At 36.4% G+C, this 11,957-nt stretch overlaps 2 protein-coding genes across 2 annotated transcripts; both read right to left on the reverse strand.

The window, feature by feature from the left end:
* Nucleotides 1–588: 588 nt before the first annotated feature.
* LOC146146456 (uncharacterized) lies at nt 589–5,130 on the reverse strand. Its single transcript, XM_083390768.1, has 4 exons — nt 4,995–5,130; nt 3,708–3,782; nt 3,088–3,304; nt 589–729 (listed from the first exon to the last, which is right to left on the reverse strand). Exons 1-4 carry the CDS (start codon nt 5,108–5,110, stop codon nt 589–591), a joined length of 549 nt encoding a protein of 182 aa, XP_083246894.1. The 5' UTR covers nt 5,111–5,130.
* A 1,702-nt stretch (nt 5,131–6,832) lies between these two features.
* LOC146146457 (vacuolar protein sorting-associated protein 53 homolog) lies at nt 6,833–9,874 on the reverse strand. Its single transcript, XM_083389744.1, has one exon. It carries the CDS (start codon nt 9,862–9,864, stop codon nt 7,339–7,341), a length of 2,526 nt encoding a protein of 841 aa, XP_083245870.1. The 5' UTR covers nt 9,865–9,874; the 3' UTR covers nt 6,833–7,338.
* Between the last annotated feature and the right edge of the window lie 2,083 nt (nt 9,875–11,957).

Genomic DNA, 11,957 nt, shown 5'->3' on the forward strand with positions numbered 1-11,957 from the left:
CGCCCGAAACTATCGTGAGATCGGTGTCAATCAAATACTCTGTATTAATGGCGCAATATAAGGGGAGATTATATTGTTGCATAGAACAGAGTGGGCGTTTGAAATAAATAATTAAACAGTGACTGTGAGACGTTCAAAGCATTTTTTGGTTATTTTTGTAAAGCTGATTAATGCCTCGCCACTGACAATCTTATTTTGAGTGACTTGCAAAACCTAGTTGTAATTTAAATATATTTCCAATAAACTTCGTTAACAAACTAACAAAATCATGCAGGTTTCTAAATACCTCCAGAAATTACACAGTGCTATTTTATCAATGCGCCATAAACTCGATCTTGCTTACTTGGGTTGAACATGGAACTCTACAACGCCCAAACTAAACAAAAGTGTATACATTCAAATCGCAACACCTTTGTGACGCAACAGTGCAACTGTTTCTTCACAAACAAGCTTCAATACGGCGATAACAACTGCTGAGCTATATTAGAACGAAGCTGCAAGAAACTGAGGAATTAATATCTGCTCGCTTATGAACCCGGATTTAAATAATCCATGAATGGTTCGCGAAATAACTGCAGATAAGCTCGGTCAGGAGCTGGACTGTAGCCCTTGCATTCCAGATGCAAGCGCTTGATTAGATTGAAATGTTGAGCTGTTAATTCCCTCGTGGCCCGAGATAACCAGGTCACATGACACTCGCCCCTGATTGCAGCTGAGGAAAGACAGGCCCTGCATCCGCACACACACACGTACGCACGCACACACACACACACACGCACGTACGTACGCGCAGCTGTCAGTTGTTGCAATGAGTTACTTAGACTTCACAAAGCTTGAGACGTTAAAACCGACCAACTCATAAACACTTTATAAAATTAAAATTGCGTCCCGTGTGATTGTAGGGGAATCCCCATAGAACGGCATACTCAATCTTCGTTCAAATTGCTGCCGATATAGTTATTGATGAGGCGAGCATTTGTGATTTTAAACGTCCATATATTGTTAATAGTTTTAAGTTTTGGCTTTGATGATGGCTACAAGCAGCTTACATTTTGAGAAAACGTTCGGGAAATTTAAGAGGCCATTTCTTTCTCTTTAAAACGGCCAAATGGTTCCATGAGGCCAAACTGCCACGGTAGGTGTTACGGATGTATCAACATTTTAATAGACCACAAAGTGTTGGCAAAGTCGGTGCTTGTGACCATGAGGTCACGGGGTTGTGACCTTGAGGTCACGGGGAGGATCAAGGTCAAGTTGACACATAGAGTGCGCAAAAGTTTGTATGCGACGGTTAAAAGATTTAAATTCAGTTCACGTTGTTGCACAAACTTAAAAACACTTTAAGAGAACGGTGGTTGTTTAAACGTGGCTATACCTGGATATAAATAATATGATAGTCCAGGGCAATGGTCAGCAGGTGTGACCCCTGATCTGGCCACCACAAGAGGGAGCATTGCACAATGTCACATGGTGGAGTACTCAGCACAGGTCCATGTATCCTGACAATTGTTGTGTGTGTAATTGCTCATCATTATAAACAAATGCTTAATCGGACTTGTGGCAAACAAGCAAGTTAAAACACTTCACAAACATGTTTGAACAACTTTGAGCAACATTGGCTTATCTAGATAAGACAGAACAAACATTTAACTGCAAATATAATGCAGCAAAATATTAAACCTGTAGTAATGTAGCTAGCCAATCAACTGATTCTAAAGAATGTTTCATTTAACAACAGCAGGTAAATCACAATAACATCATATCCACTTGAAAATTTGTGCCCAAACCTTTCCTAAAGTAAGAGATCTAAGAAGGTTGTGCTTATTGTTTGACTTTATGAGTGATTCCTAACTATGAGCAATGATAACCTTAGATACCATTTGATAGTCCTCAACTTTTACACGTACCTTTTCACAACTGTTTCTATTAGTAACTAATGCATTTTTATAGAAAATTTTTAATTTGTGTTTTTAAGATCAATGATTGGAGTGGGGATTAACATTTGTGGGTTTAAAATTTCACAGGATAACTGCAGCAGCTTTTTAACCTGTTTTGCTACAAATCAATATAATAGGTCAAAGGTTAATGGCCTGGGCTAGTTATTATTCCGATGGGAAAAAACTGTGCGACTTAATTTCACCATCGTTCTTCAATCAAAACAAGCTTTTCAATTTCTGTCAAAATCCTGACATTCTTGGTCTGCTTAGATGACTTTCACTTTCACAAGAGCGAATAAACATGAAATATTCATGATGAAAGTTTTAGTTTTGCCAATTCTCTTGTTCACATCTTGTTGCTATACATGAGCATCCACATCGAGCATCAAACATTTTGAGTTTGGTGTTCCAACAAGCAAATATTAAAAAATGCAAGATTGACCAAAACTGGATTTTACTTTGATCAACTAAAATAAAGTAAAAAGGTTTTGACCGTGGGACAGTTTTTTTTTTAGTTTTAGCACTTTTTTGATTTTTTTGCAATAGTTTGTTTCCAATAAATCGATACAACACGATGTACGATTTTACTTTGATCAACTAAAATAAAATAAAAAGGTTTAACAATAAAACAAAACTTCAAGTTAAATATCAAAATAACATCAAATACCACAATTTTTTTAATTTCAAATACAAATATTAGAATGCGTAACAAACTTTAATTGTTGCTGGCGCTACAAACTAAATTAATAAACTTCACGATCACCTTGATGCAATAACCACACCAAATTCTGTGTTAATAACAGTACATCAAGCCAAAAGCAGTTTAACAAAAACATCCATCGTTTTTGCAAGAATTACCCAGACAAATTTTGTTGTGGTTTTCAAAATGCCAACAAAGTGGCACCTGCAATGTGTATCATGAAATGGTGTAGGGATGGCAATTATTGTAAACATGCCACACTGTTTCCAATATTTAAGAACAAATGTAAAAATCACCTTTCTAATGCAATTTTCTACATATTAGGTAGTTCTATACAGGAAACCACTTGGGAGTAATTTTACAAATTCCTACTACTTTGATATAATTTGAAAATAATTATCTTCAAGCTTTAAATGTTGTCACCTCAAACACTTCACAAAAACACCATACCTTTGATTGAATCTTTCCTTTGCTTGCTGCCTTTCTCCGAGGGCTAAGCATAGGTTTCACGCTGCTTGATGTGGCAGGAGGGGGTGAGGCATGGGCGTCGCCGTTCTGCTGAACAACGTCCGGTACATTTTTTTCAACGTTAGCCTTTTTGTCGACGTTAGCCTTTTTTTCGACGTTAAAAACTGCTTGTTTCGAAACACTGTTGGCCTCTACATCTCTGAATGAAGCAAAATTAACAGCATTGATAGATTTAATTTACAATTTCCTAAAAGTAATAAATATTAGGTCCCTCAAGCAATATTAGGAAGCACAACTAATTTTGATATTCAGGATGTTTCATTAATATGTGTGACATTTACATAAAGTTCATTAGGAGAGCATGTGTCTTGAGGTAACGGGTTTAAATCTTAAAAAAACATTTTTTTTTGTTTTGCTCACATGCATAAAAATTACTGAGTTCCGGTTAGTCTCCTAAGATTAACAAATATGGGGTGCCATTATTTTTGGCCTGTACACCTTTGAAAGGCGAGATTATTAAGTTATTAGCATTTAATACGACAAAGGACATCTCACACTTTTTTGACCAACACTTTTCATAAAAATACCAAGTCTATGCTTACTTTTTTGAAGATTGCTTGCGAATTTCCCTCAGACCTTCTTTGAGAGATTTTTGAGTTCCTGGCAGATTGAACCACCTGGAAACAAGTATAACATAGTTTAGTGAAACCAACTCGTATATGGTTCACAGGACCTTCCACAAAACAAAAATAATTAAAAAAATTAAAAGTTATTTTAGCAATAATCATTAGTAGGTTCGTTTTTTATTGCCTGCAGTAAAATATTGGCATACACTGATATTGTTCAAACATTCAGCTATAAAGATGTGAAGAACTGATTTTGGTTGAACAAAAATAAAGCATTTTTGAGGAATAAGCTTAAAATATATTTTTACTAAAACAACTGAAGCGTATACCAGGCACCGCTGACAAGAAGCAAGCTATTCTATGGTAGGTACACACCCGAGATTGTTGCCATTTGTGTGCACACCGGAGTAAAACTGTGCACATTCGAAAAACAGTTAAAGCGTAACAGGATGTTAAATGCCTGGAAAGTATGGTAGACATCATAGACCAGGTATGTACAACTCAAACATGACGACGTGCCAAATTTTATTTTATAACTTCTTCCCGTGCCAAAGTTTAGCAACTATTTTTTTTATAATATTAAAAGCGCCTTTATACAAAAAATAAAAAGAGTATAGCTTTTATAATATTAGAAGTGATTGTTTGTTGTCGTAATTGCTGGGATTGTTTTGTATTGTGAATAAACAATGACAATCGGCTGTATAACAAATTTAGCTTATTTGACAATTGGCTGAATTTTTGGGGGGGCTTGTATGCCATTTTTTATTAGGTCGCGTGCCATATGTTGGCCTTATGTGGAAACCCCTGTCATAGACGGTCAAATAAACTGGGGTGACCGGGTGCACCAAAGGTCAAAAGTTTAGCGCTCCACTCCCAGGAATAGCCAAGGGTAAAAAGTTAGGCCTGTTGCCCACTTAAAGGAGCAAAACTTATGTCAGGTTTTTTTTTATATATAATAGTGTTCACTGTTCATTTTCAATTTTTCAAATACCGTTATAACAGTCGCGTAATTTTAAGTTGCAAAATTATAATCTCCTTGATTTTTTCAGATCTAGATTGACACTGTTAAGAAACTCACAGCTGCAGATAATTTTTAACCTGGTTGAAGTGCGCATAAAACCTCCGTTGCACACCCCACAATTTGGTGGCACACTAACAAGAAGTGCCATAAAATGGAAACTTGGGTTAAAATGTGTGCTTTACATATTTCTACTAGATTGAGAAGGTGCATCTGGCAGATGTTTCAAACCACCAAGCACCAACCTTATAAATAGTTCATCAACTTTGACATTTATGTCAGATTTTAGAGCTCCTTGCTTCGAAATCCTTTCTCTTCGTGTTTTCGGACTTTGAGATCCTCTTACGCGTTTTTCGTTCATTTATTTGGAAAATAATTAAACTACTTAAATAAAAAACTATGAGCACCTAACTTAAAAACGCAAATAAAGAAAAGCTTGAAAAACGTGACCTTTTTTGCACGCGCCTATAAATGGTAAACAGTGTTAAATTTTCTAGAAAAGGGTCTTAGGTTTCCAAATAACCATACATTACAATGTTTCCAAAAACAATTACATTTAAAAATTTTAACAAATATTTAAAAGTTCAGTTTCCTAAGAAACGTTTTGCCTTAACACACCCATTGGAATAAGACTTGCATTGATTACAGACCTAAAGTAACTTTTATTCGCTTGCAAAAGACGTTTTGTGCAAGGATTTAATTCACAGGTCTTTCCAATCATATTTGGAATTTTATATGGTAATTTATATAATAGTTAAAGCCAATATAATGTTTGAACAAGAAACTATTTTTTTAACAAATATGATCGAAATAATTTAGGGGTGTTCCCCTATTCTAAAACCTTTTAACACATTTATTCTGTTATATTTTAATTTACTTCGTCTCTTTGGTTTAACTAACTCATTGACAAGACATTATCATTAAAATAATGTTGATTAAAAAAAAAAAATTTTTCAAAGATTAAAGCAAACGTTACCTACATTTGCAACAGTGCTAATAGCTGTTGCTTTTTAGTTCTTTTTAATAAGCGCAATATAAACATTTTCATTTATTGCACAGCGCATACGCATAAAATATTTGTTTCACTCACCACATTTTTAAATATTTTAAACATAACTATGAAAAACACAAATTGTACGCCAAAATACATAATTACATTTAGAACCATTGCCTAAATAAAGCCAGTGTTATTCATATTTAACATAACATTTGGCAAATTTCACACTTTCCATATTAATTGATTTCATAAACACCAAACTGTTTTCTTGTTGACAAAGATTTCTGTTTACCAGTTTTACTGTAAAACAAATCTTACAAGTACATATTCAGAATATTTTAACTAAAAATAACAGGTGGAAACGATGAAAAAAAGCAAAGCCAGATAGGTCAAGGAAACATTCATTTTTAAATATTTAGTAACAGTTTAAATTAATGAACAAATTTAATAATTGCATAAAAACCAGAGTTGCACCAAATAATCTTGCCACATTTTTCTTTAATTTTTCCTGCCAGTAACTTCAGCTTGTTGCTGTAAAACATGATGACTTATGACCTGCATGGCTTTGATGGTAACAACATAAATTTTCACAATAAATACTTAAACTTAAAATATTTTTAAAAATGTTGTACCACATTAAATTAATATAAATAAGTACAACGAAATCCTTTTATAACGCACTTTGCAATCCTTGGAAGAAATTCAAGTTACTCAGATCAGTGGTTCTCAACCTTTTTATCTTTCGGACCGGTAAAATTTGTTCAAAAATCAAAATCAAGAATGGAAATTTCAATTTAATGAGCAATTTATCGTTGTCTTTTTGATATTATACATGTTATATGTAGTTCTATTGAAGTTTTTCACTTACAACTGGTCTTAAAGTTTAACGAGTTGTAGCCTACTTTTAAACAGATGGGCACAACACTTGCAGCATTGTGACGTACGATAAAGTCCAACCATTAACTCTATATTACGTCACAATCCTGCAATTGCGGAACTGGCATGTTTTAAATTTGATGGGCAAGCCTTCAACATGTTGCATTTTGCAATTCAGATACATGTTGTATTTTGCAATTTCAGAAATTTTAATATATTTAGCGGACCGGCGGTTGAGAACCACTGACCTAGATAGTTTAGTCTAGGATTGCAAAACTCAACTCAGGACTCCAGTCATACTATAACCAACATTGCAGGGGCCATTGCTCTACCAATATGTGCAACTTCATTTAAGGATATCAACAGCATAGATAAAGCAACCGATCCATTTATACACAGATGCATATTTTCTAAACACTAAAACAAAGGTAGCGGTACACATATTAAGGTAATGCTTCTTTGGTATGTATGAGGTTTTTATTGGTAGGGATGTGTAAAGCAGGATATCAGATCCTAAGAATTAATATACAATTTTGTTGTTTATCGGGTAAACGGAACTTCTATTTTTATCAAAATGTTGTGAAAACTTTCTCTTAATTTGTATATATCCAAGTGGTAAACTATATATTCTATTTCGAACTACCATAATCATTGTTAGCATAACAAAAGTCATACATCTGTGTATAAACCAATCAACTTATAAAAAAGGCCACATTTCAAAGCCTCTTTTTTATCAGTTTTTCAAGCTTTCTTATTCTTGAAGAGGAATCATTTTCGTATGCGTTTAATGAAGTCGCTGAACGTGAACCAGCGGAGGGAAGCAGTGTGCGAAACACTTCCATGATCGCATTTTGTTCGTTTCGCCGAAGCCCTTTCATGTCGAGAATCTTCTGGAACATTTCTATGTCGGGGTCGACCAGGAGTCGGATGCAGCTCGATACGAAGGCTGAGGTGGGGTCATGAGGGGTCATTACAACCTTGAGGAGCATCTCCGCTTTCGTCATCCCTTTAACAACGATCTTTGTGTACGACGACGGCGCTTTGCGCGAAACTTGGGACGAAATCGACGGCAGCTCGAGCAAGATGGTCTTCAGCGAATGCGTATCTAATAGCAACTGTTCAGCACCAACGGTTCCGATTGGCTTGCATTTGTACAAGGAGCTGATAAACCTGGGAATGAACGAGTTTGCGAACTTGATGCAGAACTGTGTGAAGTACTTGCGAGCCTCGGCCAGGTTCACACGAATGTGGGGCACAGTCTGCTTGATGTGCGAAGTTATCGACGTCACGTACGAGCTCTGGTCTCCAACATGCTCCACGGTGGTCCACGATATTTTTGACATCGCAGCAAGCGGTTGATCGCACGCCGACTCTAAATCTTGCTCCAAAAGTTGGATGCAGTTTGATATAACCGTGCTGAAGACTGTTTGTTCTTCAGAAAGGTCGATTTGAGGTGAGAGTGAGGTAACCACCTTCTCCTTTAGCTTTCCCTCCAACTGTTGAGTGGTTTCCAGGCAGTAATCGGCGGTTGTCAGAATCGAGCAGATTAGCGTGAGCTCTCCGGCGCTAAGACGAGTTGTTTCCTGGGACGAACCGTCTTTTAAACTCGAAGTTGTTTCTTTCAGCAAATTTGTGACGGATGAAAACGTGATGTTGGTGCTGAGAGAGACAGAGGAGTTCGTGACCTTTGGTAGGTTGCTGCTTAAAATACGGGAGGCATATTCACGCAGGTATTTCTGGAAGAGTTTTGCCAGCGCAAGCATAGGGTCTCCGTTGCTCAGCTGTGAGCATTGGACCATGCATTTCTTGTAATAAACAAACAAGTCGGCACAATTTCCGAGCACACCCCCTTCAGTGGCGAGAGTGTCGCTTTTAATTTGTTGACTTTTTGCCTGAAGTTCTTCCTGGAATTTAGCGATCAGTTCGGATAGGTTTCGGTCCTGAGACTCAATGTAAATGTAAAGGTACGGTTCAAAGCAGCTTGAAATCAACCTCTGGAATGGATTTTCAGGTTTTTTATTCGGGTTCTGATCTTCTCCGTCACTTGTTTCATCTTCGTTTGCCGAACTTTCATCGAGAAACGGATTTGTGTTTTTCTCACCAGAAGAATTCTCCAATGTTTTGATTTTATCAACTTTTTTTTCTCTTAATGTATTTCCAGATAAACGCTTGGATAAAAGAGTCTCAAAGTTTGTTGTTCGCTGGATGGCAAACAGAAGCAGCTTCACGTCAATTTCATTCGACCTTCGCTGCATTAATGCACTTAACTCGCGACTTGTGATCGAACAAAACTCAACTGCTATGAGTTCAGACACTTCCCAATGCTCGGGAAATATCTTCGACATTTTGTTTTCAAACTCGACCAGGAGTCGTTTAATCCAAGCGTAGCGACGGTCGATTTTGTCCAACCAGGCAACATCCTGCGACGAATCAAACAAAACTGAATACTCCGAGAGCTGGTTCTTTATAAACTTGTTGAGCAGCTCTCTTTTAACGCTTGGAGACAATGCATCAGCGACAGCACATGCTTCATGCAGCAGTGTCGTGTTTATAGAAACCTTATTCGACTGTGGCGAGAAAGCTGCATCAAACTCAGCCAAAACAAGCTGCGTCATTTCCTGCTTAATTTCCTCAACTCGGGTTGAAAGGTCACGGACGGTGGAAATCGATCGGAACTTGTTAAACTGATCCATTACGTTGATGACGCCTTGCAGAAGGCTGGCAGCTTCACCGAACTGTCGCTTCCGAGATAGATTCTGCAGCGTGTCGACTCCACTGATGAGCATGTGCAGGTGATTGTGGGTCGTTATCGCTTGCGTAAGGTTGCGCTTTGCTTGATCGAGCTGCTTTATATCGCGAGTGATCTCCTTAACCATTTGTTCTGATTGGTCGGCTCTGTCCTTGATGTTTTTCACCTTGGAAAAAAGCTCGTGTATTGCAAGTTGAGCTTCTTCAAGCGCCAGCTGTCCGTCAACACCGGAGGTCGTTTGCTTGCGAACCGCCAGCTTAATATCGTGGTTCACATGTTTCAGTCGGCTCTCGACTTTTAGGACAACATCGTCGATGTTGGCGAGCGATTGCTCAGTTGGAAAAAGATTGTTTATGTAATCGACAACGTTGAAGTTCGGTTGTTCTAATGGATCCTTGCTTGGAAAAACACTTGTCAGGACCGACTGAACATCTTCTGAAAACTTTAGACAAGGTTTGTCAAGAACATCATCGTCACAATTGTGCTCCGTCATCTTGATTTATGTAAAAAACCTAAAAGTTAAAAATCTGCATTTAATTTGCTATCAACGATTAATTACCATTTTTAGGAAGTTCTTATTTGCGAGACTCCGTCTGTTATAAGTTCACCCAATAATGAATATACAGTAATTTAAGGTTAGAGTTAGCAATCGGTGTTTAGGTCATTGGATTACTGAATTCAATTTTTAGTGATTTATTCCCAAATAAACTTTTACTTTGTTAGTTAGTTAGGTGAAAGCCTCTCCCATCATAAAAATCTGAATTTATAAAATCTGGATTATATTTCCACATTTTGCTATAATTTTAAAGCGAATTAGCCAACTTATAAATCATCAAAAGAAAAACGCTAACTTTTAATCCAACTTAAATAATAACAATTGGGAAAATGCTAATTAAAAAACCAAACTTAAAACCAAACATACATCTAACAACTTCATGAAAACAATTCTTTCACAAAAAACAATGAAAGTCTAAGCCAAGCCATTTGAGAAAATACTCATCCAAGAATGAGAAAAGTGAAGTCATAACTATGTAATTTAACATGGGCGCTGGTCTAGAATCCTACCGCAAGGAACATTATTTGTGTTAGGGTAGGTCAAGTATTATTATTAGGTAATGATACTTGACCCACCCTCACCCAAGCACTAACCGACACGGCCCCACCTTAACCCAAATATTGTGCGTTGCTTTAATAATTGTTTCAACGCTGCGGCTGTGGAATGTGGTAGGATTTTAGACCAGCGCCCAAAAAAACGTTGAATCTACATTTGTGGTTGGTAAATTTAAGGCGCAAAAAATAAATAAATTTGTTAGAAAAGTACAGCGTAATAAACACATAACTTTAAATATTATTTTTATATCAAGAAAAGCAAATTGCTGAACTTTGCAAATAAATTTGAAATTACGTGGAAATGCCTATTTACGTCGGCACTGCAAGGTTATATCGATTTTGTTCATTTAATTTTATGTTTGTTTCTTTTTAATTTATGTTTTTAAGCTACTTATTCATCTGGTTTATTTAGGATATGGGTTTGGATTGATGTTTTCTGATAATTATGAATTTATTAGTTTCAGCATCAATTTATTACATTTTAATAAAACATTCACTTCCAATATATAACATCAGGCGTAAAATCTTATTTTGACAGTTTCGAACCGTGACGAAATTCGCAATATTCAGATTTTGTTTCAAAGCAGGGAGTCGAACCGGAACCGAACCGGAACTTTATGAACCGGTTTTGGGTCAATTTTTTCCGAACCGTAACCGAACCTGAACCGGTTTTTATAAGATTTTAAGGAGCCGACTCGGAACTGAACCGAATAATTTGAAAGTACCTGAACCTTAACCGAACCCGAACCTGTAAATAAAAGCGGTTCGCTCCTGCATGACGTCACAACTTCTGTTTTACAGAGTCAAGTTACGCCATATTCAAAATTTTATGAAAAAATATGATTATTGAATGAAAAAACCTTTTAATTTTTATTTTTTAGATATTTCAATAATGAGTTGCTGGTTTTTAATACATCACGTAACTTAGATTAAATTACTTACAATTCAAACATTATTCTCTACATTTATTGACCCACATTTTGAGATTTAACGCAAATTATGTTGTATCTAAACCGGAACTTTACGAACCGGTTTTGAAATAGCGATGGTCGAACCGGAGCTGAACCGGATTCCGAAAAAATTCTTCAACCCGAACCGAACCTGAACCGGAAAAGTCAAACGGTTCGACTCCCTGTTTCAAAGTACAATATTAAAAAAAACGTTATTTAAAGGGTTTAAAGTGTAACAATCTAATGTTTTTTTTGAAAAGCCTAAACAGATTATTCATTTAAGAAAAAACAAATGTGATTCGGGTTTAAATATCAATACTTCATTAGATATCTGCTGAGTGCAGATCTACTGGTGGACAATAGTATTGGCGATCCGCTGCCAGTTTTGGGTAAACTTTCTCGCGAGTCGTGTTTATAATTCAGTAGTTTCATATAAAGTCGTTCATTAACATTTGGTGAATTTTGCTACGATAACACACGAGAGAAAAATTTTGAAAATCATGGCCACAGTGCACACGAAGGATTT

Source organism: Ascidiella aspersa, chromosome 5 (assembly GCF_963924565.1).
Source record: "Ascidiella aspersa chromosome 5, kaAscAspe10.2, whole genome shotgun sequence".
In the NCBI taxonomy this organism is placed as follows: Eukaryota; Metazoa; Chordata; class Ascidiacea; order Phlebobranchia; family Ascidiidae; genus Ascidiella; species Ascidiella aspersa.